Below are 14,970 nucleotides of genomic sequence, written 5' to 3'. Positions count from 1 at the left end.
AGGAGGAATGTATTTCAAAAGGAGGAAGATTTCCTTCTTAACAAGTCTGGCAGTGCTTTTATTAGTATGTTGTATTTCTTATAGACAAAAGATAATAGCCACTAGTTTTATAATCCAGTCAGACAGTCTGCATTTCTTTATTGGTGAATTGAAGCTGTTTGCATTTATAGTTTCTATTGACAGGTATTTCTAATTGCAATAATTTTGTTGGTTTTTTGGGGGGAGGTAGGTGGTTCATTGTGTGCTTTTTACTATTCACCCCCACAGTATCCTATTCACAGTAGCTTCCAAATAAAGCAAAGTGACTAAAATAAAACAAAATATGAACTACCTGGAACTAAACTTCACAAGGAGTAGAAATTTTTACATTGAAATTTGTAAAGATACTGAAGAAAAAAGCTAGAGAAGGCATTGGATGATGGAACGCTATCACATGTGTATGGGTAAGCATAACTGCAGTCATAGAGATGGGTACATTAGCTGAAGTTATATTTTATTGATATTTGAATATTTACATGTTTTTCTTTTATCTTAATAAAAGCTCATAAAAATTCTGACATTCTTCACAGAACTAGAAAAAACAATCTCCAAATTCATATGGAACCACAAAAAGAAAAAAGAAAAAAAAACAAACAAACAGTGACAGAAATGCTGACACCTTTACAATACTTAATCTCAAATTATATTACAGAGCAATACTAACAAAAAACAGTATGATGCTGGCATGAAAGTAGAAATGTATGACAATGTAATAAAATAGAAAAACCAAAAGCAACTCCACAAAGCTATTACTACTTAGATCTTGATTAATTATCAAAACCAAAAACCATACATTGGAGGAATAGAACAGTTTTGTTTGTTTGGTTGGTTGGTTTGGTTTGGTTTGGTTTGGTTTGGTTTAGTTTGTTTGTTTTTTTCTTTTTAAACACAGGTGCATATGAACCTGGATTTCACTGGGCAATGACATCTAGAAAAACTAGATTCACTTTTCTAATCCTGCACAGAAACCACTCAAAACTTGGTCAAGAATTGAAACTTTGAAAATGATAGAAAAACTAGATTCACTTTTCTATCCTGCACAGAAACCACTCAAAACTTGTTCAAGACTTGAAACTTTGAAAATGCTAGAGGGAAACAGCAAGAACACTTGATATGAGTGTGTTCTGAGGCAGATTCCAATAGCACAAAATCTAAGTCTTCAAAGTGGGCTGACATGAAATTAAAATATGCATACCAAAGGAAATAACCAGATGAATGAAAAGACAGCCTTCAGATGGAAAAACCTTTGTCAACTCCATGTCAAGCAAAGGATTAACATCAAAGTTATATAAAATATTATAAAAACAAAACCCCCAAACCCAAATGATACAGCCCACAAATGGATTAATGAGCTAAGTAGACAGTTCTCAACCAAAGAAATGTTGGAAATTTTTTCAACATTCTTAGTGATTAGGAAAATGCAAATATAAACTACCTTGTTCTGACTAACCTCAGTCTGAGTGGCTGTTATAAAGAGAAGAAATATCGCTTAATAGGAGCAGGGAATGTTACCAAAATATCCATCAGTGGGTAAAGAAAGAAACTGTGGTATGCACACAATTTAATTTTGTGGAGACATGAAGAAAAACAAACTCATGAGATTTTCAGGAAGATGGATATAAGTGAAAAATCACTATGTAAAGTAGTATAAATGGATGAATAAAGACCTATATACCACATCTTTTATATGTGAGACCTAGATGTAAACTTAGGGTGTATGCTATTATATATGTGTAGGTGCTGGCTAGTTTTATTTCACCTAGACACAAGCTAGTTATCTGAAAAGAGGGAACCTCAACTGAGAAAGTGCTTCTACAAGATTTGGTTGTAAGGGCATTTTCTTAATTAGTGGTTCATGAGGGAGGACCCAGACCATTGGTACTGGATTCTATAAGAAAGAAGGCTAAGTCATGATACGCAAACCTGTGAGCAGCACTGCTCTGTGGCCTCTGTATCAGTTCCTGCCTTCAGGTTCTGTTGAGGAATTTTAATCCAGCAACATGACTGCTCTGATCACATCCAGAGACCTTCTAGGTCTCTGTGATCTGGCTGGAATACAGAAGGCCCTTGCCATACACCTTTAACCCCAAATGATGACATCTAATTGAGGAATAGACAAAGTGATGGACTAGAGAAAGATTTGACAGGATGGGATACCTATATCTCAGGAGAACAGCAACTTTATTAAGGTCAGTGAAGTTCTGGGCAGTTGAGACAGTCAGTTGGGAGTCAGTGTAATGAGCACAGTGCAGTGGAGTTGAGTGTGTCGAGTTCAGAGTTGGTTTTTCCAAGCAGAGCAATTCAGCGAGAAGCTAAATTGAATCAATCAGCTTGGAGAGGAGTTTGAGTCAGAACTGCTGAGTGAAAACATCCAGCCAGAGTTCAGAAAGAGCTAGAAAGAGACTTCATTCAGCAGTAAGTTTCAGGCTGAAACATTCTAGGCCTAGGTTAGCAGCCTGAGGCTTGAAAGTTGTAGACACTTTCAGTCTTCACCCTAGGAGAGTTAGAACAGAGAAAGAAATGCTCTGGGCTCAGCCCAAATCCTATTCATACAGCTTGGGTACAGCTCTCATCTCATGCCCTCTTCTTAGGAAATAATACCTACATTTTCAAGGCTCCTGCCTGTTTGAATTCCTATCCTGGCTTCCTTCAATGATGAAGTGATATTGAAGTGTAAAAGAAATAAAGCCTTATATCTCCAAGTAGCTTTGGTCATGGTGTTTTATCACAGCAATAGTAACCCTAACTAAGAGAGTGTATACAAAGCTATAACACTAAAAAGGGAATTATGAGGGAGGAGGAGGTCTTATGGGAGGTGGGAAACAAAGAGAATGACAGAATGCAAAAAAAAAAAAAAAAAAAAAAAAAAAAAAAAAAAACGCAGAAAGAGTGGCTAAGCAAGGAAACGTGGCTAAGCTGAGAAAGAAAGGAAACTCCCCTCTGGAGGAAGACAATGAATGGGAAGAAAGTACAATACAACACATACATGAAGATGTCACAGTGAAGACGCTTAGTTTGTATGCTAACCTAAAAGTATTAAGCAAAGTAAGAGTCTCAAAAATGTTAATATAGTCAAGTGTGTGCCTGCATTTTCAGTACCAGGGAGAGTGGAGCAGGAGCATAGGAATGAATTCTCTCTCTCTCTCTCTCTCTCTCTCTCTATATATATATATATATATATATACACATACACACACACACACACACACACACACACGTACATATATACCTCTCTTTCTCTCTCCAGAATGGACTTTTTAAAGATTGTGGCTTACCAGTGAAATTCTGTTATTTCAACATTGGCAAGTATAAAAAAAAATATATATGTGCCGCCTGAACCAAGTGTTTATGTCCTAAACCAAATAAACATTTGATTTTATTTATACTAATTTATTTTTTTGAAATAGCTTTTAATTTAACTTTAGTTACTATGCATTGTTAAGATTCAAACCAAGCAAAAGTTTCAATAAGAAAAATAAATCGTGCATTTCCTGAATACATGCATGTTCTTAGCCCTCGAGAGATGTCTGTCCAGATGTTTAGAATTAATATCTGTTTCTTCGAACTTTTGTTCAGAAGAGCCTAAGGATCGCACCGTGTTTTATCTTATCTTCAATTTTAATGGAAGTAATTTATAGGAATTTAACAGTATAATTCATGTTGAAAGAAAATTAAAAGGAACAGGTAGAGGAGCAGCCACCAGACCTCCTTGTTTAGACTTCCCAAAGTGTAACCGCCATTAGAGAGATGCAGCTGGGCCTCCACTCCACTGTACTGAGTGTTACCTCATACACCTGCAAGAAACATTGTGACTGATAAAGAATGGATATGTCAGGGAACCCAGAGCTGATGGCTTCCTGAGTTGAGATATTTGGGATATTTCTCAGCTTCATTTCTCAAGCTGACTGTAGGTAGAATAAGATCACGCATATCATGCTGCTGTGAATAGCTGTTTCGTGTGTGATTTCTTAAAATTAAATAAATGAAGTGGATGAAGACTAATGTGCCTCACATATTCACTAGCCTGAATTAAGAACTATGATATTGTTGAAATAAAAACTATGGCTTTGTTATCACACAAATAATCCATTACTGTATATTGATTGTATCAGATCCAGATGGTATACAATTTTATAGTTTTCCCCAGAAATCTCTCTTTCTTATTTACAATTGCTAATTTAATTTTCAGTCCTTATAGATCCAGAAGTATTTTGTTTTCTAATTCAGTTTTGATAATTTGCATTATTTTAAACATTTAAATTTGTCCAAGTGTTAGCATTATATGCATCAAGTTGATCGCATTTCCTTATCAATATTTATTGCCTATGTATTTAATATTGGTTTTGCTCATAATGATGAGAAAGCAAAGCTTCTCACTCCATTGATTTTTCTTCTCCTTTTTTCCTGTTTTCTTCTCTAGCCTTTATTGTTTACTCTTTTAATTTCAAGTTTAACTTCCTTTTAAAATAATTCTCATTTTATTTGATGTGTATGAGTATTTTGCCTGCATATTGTATGTGTGCCATATATCTGCCCGGTGCTCATGGAGGCCAGAAGAGGGCATCCGATCCCCTAGGACTGAAATTACAGATGGTGATGAGTCGGTGTGTGGGTTCTCAGAACCAATCCTGGGTCCTCTGGAGGAGCAGCTAGTAATTTTAACTACTGAGCAACCTCACAAGCCTATCAGTTTTACTTTTTTGTTGCTTATCAGGTAAAACAGAAGATTTAGACTTGTCTTCCTTTGTTGTGTGGGTATTTTATACTATGTAATTTAAAACTTAATTACTTATTTAGAAACAGAATCTTGTTACACTGTCTAGTCAGTGGTTTATTCCTGGGGTGATATAATCCTCCTGTCTCAGTCTCTCTATAAGTTGGAATGATAGAATGGTACTACCATATCCAGTTACTTTATTTTATTTTGGGTGCATTTCAAAAAAAATTAAATATTGTTTCTTTTCCTTTCTTTTCCTTTCTTTTCTTTCCTTTTCTTTTTGTTTTTTTGTTTTTTTCTTTCCATTTATACTGTTCCTTGTAGTCTGGGACTCTCTAACACTTTGTTGATTGCAATTTTCACATGAATACCAGAAAAGGCTCTCTTTTGTGCCTTGTTTCAGGCAATAGATGATTCTGATTTCTTTCATTGTTGGTGATACTGATGTGGATTCTTACTCATGGTTACATCACTCGATCTATCTACCATGTAGTCAGCAGATTGTCCTTCCAATATTATACATAACTTTGAGGGAGATTTCGAGATTAAGTATCCCTTTGCTCATCCATCACTCTGCACTGGCCACTTCAGTGTCACTGACAGCATTCCTTTGCATCAGTTATTAATTTATAGTTCTAAAATACTGAACTTTCTGATTCCATCAATTCTTCTACAACTGTTAGCTGACATTCAATTCTAAAAAGAAAAAACCCAGCATTTTCCTTTTCAATTATTCCTTCATTTATTAACATGAACTCTTAGGGAAGAATCTGAAATATGAAGAGACAAAAAGACATTGACAAATGAATATATAATTTCCTTCCCTCCTTCCTTCCTTCCCACCTTTCCTCTCCCCATCCCTCTTCCTGTCCTCTTCCCTCTTCCTCTTCCCTCCCTCCCTCTCTCCTTCCCCTCCCTTCCTCCCTCCTTTCCTCCCTTCTTTCCTTCAATTTCCCTGTCTCAGTGTTAAACTATAAAGACAATAAAATAGAGGCACTACTAAGCTACTGCCTCACTTCCCTCTCAGTATTTTTAAGGTGACATTTATTGAGATGTACTATATATTTTAGCTTTGAAAGGTACTACCTCTGTACACTTATGCAATGGAATATTATTCAGCTGTTAAAAATACTAGGAAATTCATAGGTAAATGGATGGAACTAGCCACCTCAGATCTCTCTCTCTGTTTCCTCTCTCTGCTACATGTGCGGGTCCCTTCTTTGCCCCTCTCTCGGCCTCCATGAAGTTCTCTCTACTCCTTGTCTGTCCGTCATGGTCTTTCTTGCTGCTTCTATTTCTTCCCCTCATTTCTCCTCCCCAAGTAAACTTCTTTTGCACCAGATCTGTTGCATAGTGTAATTTCTCAGAGGTACACCATGACGTGGGTCCTCCAAAGATACCCTCTTGTATTATATTTCAAAACCTTTTCCCCTACTGACTATTATACTAACATAACTAACTAATATAGCAAATTATACTGATATGGTTTTGAACTATTAATTTGCTTTGCATTTCAGGAATAAACCTCCCTTGGTCACGATTATCCTTTTAAGACATGTGAATTTAGTTGTTAAAACTTTACTAAGAATTTTCTATTTGTGCAGATGAAGAACAATTTACATGTAGTTTTCTTTTCTTACAACCCTCTTCAGAATTTGCTATCAGGATGATAGCGTGCTCAGTATCAGACGCTGTGTCCTGTGCTCAGTATCAGACGCTGTTCTAAATAACTTATGGATTATATTCAAACTTCTATTTTGAAATAATTTTGAACTTTAGAAAACTACCTTGAAAATAGTATTAGATATTCTTATATACTTTTTCTGATTCCACACATCCTAACCACCTGATACATATACTCACTCCCTGATGATTTTCATTTTCATGGCTCATATTTAAAACTGGAGAAATCCCATGTATATTTCCCTATATCTTCTTCCTATCACTTTTGTAGAGTTATTGGCTAATCTCTGTCCTTACATTTCCTGGTTCTACTGTACAGAACCAGGTTCACTACATGAGACATCTCAGATATTATTTGAGAGTCAATAAAATCAATCTGATGAATTTACCTAGAAAATCTCAAGATTAATTGCTGTGATTTACTCCGTGGTGCTCTTGAAGATAATTCTATTGATAACACTATGGAGTCCATATCTGATGGCATGCATAGCAGCTATCTAAAACTAACTTTCTCACTGAACCCTCCTTCCATTTTTTCCTCTTCAGAGTCATTGTCTATTCCTCATTGCTCTGTTAGAAACATTGTAGACTGAAGTCTAGGGTCTACAACCTCATGACTGCCATCCCCTGGCATGAGTTTGGCTAAGGAAGAGGCCATGTGAAATACTGAAAGTGGGGGTGGGGGGTAGGGGGTGGGGCCTCTCTTTTTGCCTGGTCATAGCATAGCACTAGGTGTTTGCTATTAAAATCCGTGCCTCCTGCTAGGCATCAAGGAATCTCACAGGGCTCTCTTCACTGATACTTTCCAGCCCAGGGTTGCTCATCTGCATGTTCCTTTGCTGACTCAGAAGCCTTCCACTCTCTTAGGCTCTTCTGTGTCATGATTATTCTGGTCAGTTTACTGGAGTAAACAATACCTTGGAGATCGCCACAGCCCAACTCTAGGAGTCCTTGTCACAAGATGTTTATTGACAAGTGCTCTGATCTTGTGGATAGATAGGTTTTTTTTAAAATGGCTAGAATATTGGAAAATGATAGATTATAGACAGAAGACCTTGTTAGAGGAAGTAGGTTGCAGGGGGTTCCATCCTTGAGGGTGATAATAGTCCTGTTCTTACTGTTACCGCTCTGTTCTGCTTCCTGAGAGCCAGGTTGTGAATTCCCCCATCAGTCCCTTCCTGTCATGATGGACTGAATCCATGAACAAAAGAAGTCCTTCCTTAAGTTATCATCAACCTATAGTAATAATAAAACTGACAAACGTCCCTTACTTACACCTAACTACCTACATCTCAGTATTCTCTTAACTTATCTCCTTTGATGCTCCTAACTTGATATTCTCTTTATTTAACTCCTCTGACTACCCTTTGACTGTTAGCATTGTTCCCAGCCAGGACTCTGGTGTGTGCATTAATTCTCTAAGTCCCTGCTTTTGCTTCCTACTTCTCCCATTAGAATCACTTTCCCTGGGAATGCTCTAGCCCCAATCGTTCTTATTTTTGATCAAAATTTAATCTACTCCATGTCTTATTTGTGAAAGATCAACCAAAAGAAAATTCACTGTGTCGGTCGCTCTGAAGTTGCTACTTGTGTTGCAAATGCCCTAAGGCATTTTGAGTTTTGGGGCTTATTCCTTTAATCTCAAGAAAACCGTTTTTTAATGAGGAAAGTTCGTGTTCAGATGATAAAATGAATATCATCATACTGTCCTTCAAGTAAGCCCAGCTCTGCATGTACAAGCAGTTCAGGAAAGAAAAAACGTGTTCAATCTAGTGTTTCTTAAAATACACTCTTCAGAACAATAGCCCTGCAAAATGGTTAAGATTAAAAGTAAGATTTAGTTACTTTGATGTTCCAACTTCTGTTGTGTGGTTTTTAACTTGGTTTTGCTTTCCTGTCTGCATGAGTAAGCTTTCCAGAGAATCTAAGTCTAATTCCAATGAAGTTCAATAAGATGTAAATGATCAATATGGTCTAACCAGATCAATTGTAGCTCTGTAACTAATTTTGAATAATTTAATGTTTTTAAATTGTCTGACTGCAGGTAGAGGGCGCTCTCCCTTCCCGTCTCTCATAAAGCTGTGTCTGTACTTTGCACCAGCTTCAGTGTGGTTGAAATAACAAAGAAAACTTCACAGAGGAATATTTTATTTCCATAAAACAAAAGGTAAGGTAAAGAGGTTTTATAATAGGAAACATTATACAATCAATTTTACTTTGTACACTTGAAATCTAGGCAACTCTAGATATACTATAATGTCTGATTTTGAATGTTTATAGCCTCTTGGAATAGATAGATAGATAGATAGATAGATAGATAGATAGATAGATAGATAGATAGATAGATAAAAATATAGAGAGATGTGAATGAATGTGTACACATTCAACATAGATATAAACATACCATACTAATAAGTGATAATTCTAAAAATGATAGATAACCATCAAACTATTCTAAACAAAATAGCCCCACTTCTTTACCTTGTGACCTATTTTTCTAATTTTCTGTGTATGGAACTTGAATGGTACCTGTCATTGTATGTTTTTCACTTTTGGCAACAAAACTTCAATTTTCTTGGTCTTAAAATTCTCGTTTCTTGACAGGTACCCATCAAAACCTTACTTCAAGTTTCCTACTTTTATAGCAGGCTTGGATGCATCCGGACATTTCTGCTTAGTCAGGCTATCGTTTAAACTTCGTTTTGATAACCCATCTCATTAAAATGTAGTGCAGAGTCCTCATGTTTATTTATTATTTGAGCATAGCTCATGAAACTATTATTCAAATCTGACCATACCCACTAATATTTTTCATGACATACATATATCTACGTTTTTGTATTCCAGTAATGTCTCCACTACCCATCCATCTTTTAATGAAAAGCTATTTATTTTCCTGGAAATTAAAAAAAATGTGGAACTCTCTGTTCCATACTAATAGATTTCCCCTGTGTTTTTGTATTTTTCTATAGTATAAACTTAAGGAATGGAGAGCATTGTAATGACGATCACATTTCAAAAATATTATTTTTTAATTGGTTATTTTATTTACTTACATTTTAAATGTTATCCCCCTCCTGGCTTCCCCGCACAATCCCCCTATTCCATTCCCCATCCTCCTTCTTCTATGAGGGCGCTCATCCACCCATCTTGAGAAACGGTGAAGCAAAAATTTTTAGCCTATGTTTTTTCTATTTCTGAGGTCTCAGTCATGAATTTAGGATACATATTTTAGTCTTTTAAGGAATTATATGATTGTCTTATTGAACTACAGTACATCTTCCTGTGTCCTGTACTCCTAGTTTTCAGTTCCATTTAGACTTGCTAAGTCTCATGGAACGTCACAAGCTTGAGCCTGGGAAGCTCTAAGGCAGACACAGCCAAAGGGCTGAATCCCAGACATCTACAGAAAGATGGATTCTTGAAACATCAGTTTAAAAGGAGAGGATGCCATTGTGGGATGGTATCAAAGAGTTGGTCCTTAAAGAAGGTAACTGGCAAGGATGGTTAAAGCTATGGGCTCAAGGAGGAACGATACAGGTTAACCAAACAAGCATTTAGATGTGATTCATAAAAGTGACATTGGAAAAGGTCTCAGAGCTGAAAAGTTGGGTGTAAACACCTTCTCAGTAGAAAGAACATTGCAGAAAAAAGGAAGGAAGAAAGGAAGGAAGGAAGGAAGGGAGGGAGGGAGGGAGGGAGGGAGGGAGGGAGGGAGGAAGGAAGGAAGGAAGGAAGGAAGGAAGGAAGGAAGGAAGGAAGGAAGGAAGGAAGGAAGAAAGAAAGATGCTCACACCCTGTGTCATCCAAGAATCCCAATTCCAGAAACAACAACAGTGTTCAGGTTTTGCTTCACAGGTCAATGGCAGGGATGACTTGGGCACAAATGCAGTAATTCTGTTCCTTCAGCTGTCTCATCTCCATCCTAATGTTCTCTCTAATTCTAGAATGAAACCTTCTAATTCTGCATTGCTTTCTGGACTCTACATGAACAAAATACTATTATTTTCCTGAAGTATTAGTGTGTGGTCTGCTAGGACTGCTCCACAGACCCTGTCATCCTGATGGAGGCTGGTGAAGAAATAATCCCCTCAATAAATGTCTTGCAGGAGGCCTGTTGCATGGTGTGACTTTTTGGCATTCCTTGACTCCAGTAAGCCAAATTATCCTTTCTTCCACCTTGAAACCCTAACACTAAGAGCTTCTTAAAGCCGAGTATTTTGTAATACATACATATGTGTGTGCATGTGTGTGTGTGTGTATACATACATGCAATTGTTATTTTGTGTGGGGTGAGCTATGGGGTATTGTGGGTATGTGTGGGTGTAAATCAGTACTGGGAGCCAGTTCTCCTTCCATTGTGGATCTAGGTAGGCAACTCAGAATCTGCACAATGAGCCATCTTGTTGGCCCTGTAACATACTTTTAAAATGCTTTTGAAGATTAGAGTAGAGATTCCTTCAGTATTTTTTAGTTTTAATGATTGGTTCAATTATTCATAATATATATTCTGGGGAAAAAGAAATCAAGTAAAAAAAAAGTCCCTAGTATTTAGCCAACTGCATCCTTGGATGTGAAAGCCATAAGTACAGCATTTTGGTTCCTATGGAATTACAGTCTGTACAGGAGCAAAGATGCTTCAGAAACCCCCACCCATGGGTTACGTTTTCCACAGAATGCTAATATTTATTGAAACCTAAAATGGGTAGAGCATAATTCTAGGCTCTGACGTTTTAGTGACTAATTAGATTACCTTGTATGTCACTAGCAAGATTTTGCTGAAAGGACCCAGATATAGCTGTCTCTTGTGAGACTATGCCGGGGCCTAGCAAACACAGAAGTGGATGCTCACAGTCAGCTATTGGATGGATCACAGGGCCCCCAATGGAGGAGCTAGAGAAAGTAACCAAGGAGCTAAAGGGTCTGCAACCCTATAGGTGGAACAACAATATGAACTAACCAGTACCCCCCAGAGCTCGTGTCTCTAGCTGCATATGTATCAGAAGATGGCCTAGTCGGCCATCAGTGGAAAGAGAAGCCCATTGGTAGTGCAAACTTTAACTGCCTCAGTACAGGGGAACGCCAGGGCCAAGAAGTGGGAGTGGGTGAGTGGGGGAGCAGGTGGGGGACTTTTGGGATAGCATTGGAAATGTAAATGAAGAAAATACCTAATTAAAAAAAAAGATTACCTAGTATGTCTGAGTTTCTCAAAACCTTATCCAGAGAACCTCTATTCAAATTACCAAGAATATGGAATCCATCAATAAGTCCACAAACAACTGAGCACATATAGGCATGTGGTATATACTAAATTAAATATTATCTCAGCAATTAAAAGAGAATGGGCATGCTCATGTGAACAAAACAGTATTATTTTATAAAAGAGAAATGAAATATCTTCTATGGCAACACATGTTGGATTGAAAGGTATCACACTAATTTAAATAATGCAGTCACAGAAAGACAAATTTGCATACTTCCCTGTCATTCATAGAAGGAAAAAATAGATCTCACAGATGTTAGGGGTCACTAGAGCCCAGGAAGAGGTGGGGATATAGTACGACTAGACAATGGGAGGCAAGATACACTTAAATAGAAGAAACTAATTCATGTTCTACATCACAGCAGCATGAATATATTCTCTAACAATTTATGATGTATTTTAAAATATCTGGACAAGTCCACATTCCAACACACAGAAATCATAAATGCTAGGAGAGAAGAAAACTAATTACCTGGATTTTATTATCCATTGCATATGTATGTCTGATTATACCACATCTCATAAATATGTGTGTATACTATGTCAGTTACATTGGTTTTTTTAACTGAAGAAATCGTGTTAGATAATAGATATATTAATAAAGAAAGTCACTTAAAATAAATCTTCCCATTTTTCTACCTTAACAATCTCATATAAAAAAGATAACAAAATAGCCAGGATGCTCCATGCCAAAAATTCCAATTCCATGAATTATATACTAGTGCATTTAATTACTGCTGGATAGCAGATTTACATACAGATGTTTAAGAAATTCAGATACTATGCAGTTTTTATCACAATTTCTCTGTAGTATATACAGCTTTAGGTCAGGCATGGTGATTCCACCAGAGGTTCTTTTATCCTTGAGAAGAGTTTCTGCTATCCTAGATTTTTTGTTATTCCAGATGAATTTGCAGATTGCCCTTTCTAATTCATTGAAGAATTGAGTTGGAATTTTGATGGGGATTGCATTGAATCTGTAGATTGCTTTTGGCAAGATATCCATTTTTACTATATTGATCCTGCCAATCCATGAGCATGGGAGATCTTTCCATCTTCTGAGATCTTCTTTAATTTCTTTCTTCAGAGACTTAAGATGAAAGGATGGACCATCTAGAAACTGCCATACCTGGGGATCCATCCCATAATCAGCCTCCAAACGCTGACACCATTGCATACACTAGCAAGATTTTTCTGAAAGGACCCTGATATAGCTATCTCTTGTAAGGCTATGCTGGGGCCTAGCAAACACAGAAGTGGATGCTCACAGTCAGCTATTGGATGGATCACAGGGCCCCCAATGGAGGAGCTAGAGAAAGTACCCAAGGAGCTAAAGGGATCTGCAACCCTATAGGTCGAACAACAATATGAACTAACCAGTACCTCCCCAGAGCTCCTGTCTCTAGCTACATATGTATCAGAAGATGGCCATCAGTGGAAAGAGAGGTCCATTAGCCTTGCAAACTTTAACTGCCTCAGTACAGGGGAACGCCAGGGCCAAGAAGTGGGAGTGGGTAGTTAGGGGAGTGGTGGGGGGAGGGTATGGGGGACTTTTGGGATAGCATTGGAAATGTAAATGAAGAAAATACCTAATAATAATAATAATAATAATAATAATAATAATAATAATAAAGAAATTCAGATACTGAGGCTGGGGTGGTGGTAGAGCTTGTTTTCCTGTTGACTCTGGCTTACACGGAGGGACTCATGCTGGCTACCGTGATGGATTGTGGATAGGACAGGCACCTGGTCTCCTGGTATGATGATGTCCACCTGATAGGCATCTATTACCCAGTAAGCACTCAGAATTTGTCAATTCCCTTCTATTGATCATGTGAGCAGACAGAGCGAGTTCACACTGGGGCTTGCTTCCTCTTGGCTCATTAATTTGTTAGATTTCATTCTGTTTTCAGGGGAACTCAGATATGAGGTGACAGAGTGAATTTGACCTTCATTCATTCACACCTTTGCTTTGATTCTGCATTTTTTAATCAGACTTGGGTAGTGATAAAAATTCACCTTTTGGCATACAAAAGCACAGGGGATTTTTCTTCCCACGTTTCACAACTATTTAAGTCTACTTGTTACAGACCTAAACTCTAGAAGCCTCTATCACCACATTTCCTGTTTATAACTGAACAAAGTACACACAAAAGAGTTGAAGAAACAGAGGAGAAAAAAAAAAACCCTGAGTACTGATAAAGATATATGTTGGTGCTGTGCTGTTTCTAACATAACAGAGCAACGGCATTTAAGGAAAAAAGTTGGTGGAGAATTCTTAGCCTACGGATCTCTTTCATGGATGTACCCAGGCTCCTCTGAAAGGGCTAGCATGTCAGGTGAGTGACACTCTGAATTCTTTTTCTCTTTCATTGTTATGCCTAACAACTCATTTAGTAATTTCTAAGTCTCAATGAGACATCTACTTATGGGAAAGTAATCTGGTTAACATGGTATTTTTAAAATAATGTGCAATGATGTTTCATATGATTAGAAAGTGGCTGAAATCGCATTAAGGGTTTTATCGATATTTGCTCTTAAAGAAAAAAAAATAGGCAGTGTCTCCTGAAAATAATGCTATCACAGCTATTGATGAATGTTCATTGGTAATTGTGCCATTTGAAGATTTGTTGTTTTCACAGAGTCTTTGTTGACCACGTGTATTTCCCTTCACTTGGTTTAAATATAAAACAAGTAGGAGTAATTGATTGCAATTGTCTAGCAATTAGACACTATAGGTCCCCCCGTCCCCCCCCCCCCCCCCGCCCAGGAATCAGTGGAATTGCCAATAGTCAGGGAGAGAAAAGACTTTGAAAATGCCAGTGGAAATCCTACAGTGAGATAGATCGTGATGGGAGCTCAGATCAGTTTGCTGCTATAAACCCGTCTGTAATTCACTCCTGTATTCTTGATATGCTCTTAATTTCTCTAACACATAGTTTTATGAAAGAAAATGCATATTAGGCAATAAGGGCATTGTGCAATAGAAAACTGATCTTAAAAATCAGACATTTAATTACTTTAAAATGCAAAATATTAAGTTGAATTTTCTTAAAGTTTTCTATGCACAATTTACCCTTTAAAACTAGAATAATAACAGCCATTAAATCATCTATTTAGCGTTGGGACCAGCTCTGCAACAAAACCATTTCCTTCTTCATTAAAGAAATGCACAGAACGACATTCATTGCACTAATGAGAATTTGTTCATTCATTTATCACTAGACATTTCTGTTGTACCCAGCATTTTATATGCATGTTTTTAAAT

At 37.2% G+C, this 14,970-nt stretch overlaps 1 protein-coding gene across 3 annotated transcripts in view; it reads left to right on the top strand.

Moving 5' to 3' along the window:
• Positions 1 to 14,970, top strand: part of Trat1 (T cell receptor associated transmembrane adaptor 1) — a 79,774-nt gene that overhangs the window by 24,593 nt on the left and 40,211 nt on the right. Inside the window, exons 2-4 of one of the 3 annotated variants that reach the window (XM_006522730.4) lie at positions 8,484 to 8,606; positions 10,387 to 10,592; positions 13,943 to 14,041. In XM_006522730.4, the coding sequence (XP_006522793.1) occupies positions 10,538 to 10,592; positions 13,943 to 14,041 (154 nt within the window). In that variant the 5' untranslated portion in view covers positions 8,484 to 8,606; positions 10,387 to 10,537. Of the gene's footprint in view, positions 1 to 8,483; positions 8,607 to 10,386; positions 10,593 to 13,873; positions 14,042 to 14,970 lie in introns of those variants that run through there. The other 2 variants (XM_006522732.3, NM_198297.4) reach the window with 2 other exon arrangements.

Source organism: Mus musculus, chromosome 16, assembly GCF_000001635.26.
Source record: "Mus musculus strain C57BL/6J chromosome 16, GRCm38.p6 C57BL/6J".
Classification (NCBI taxonomy): Eukaryota; Metazoa; Chordata; class Mammalia; order Rodentia; family Muridae; genus Mus; species Mus musculus.
The sequence above is the reverse complement of the archived record's forward strand: the minus strand, read 5'-3'. Positions and strand labels throughout refer to the sequence as shown.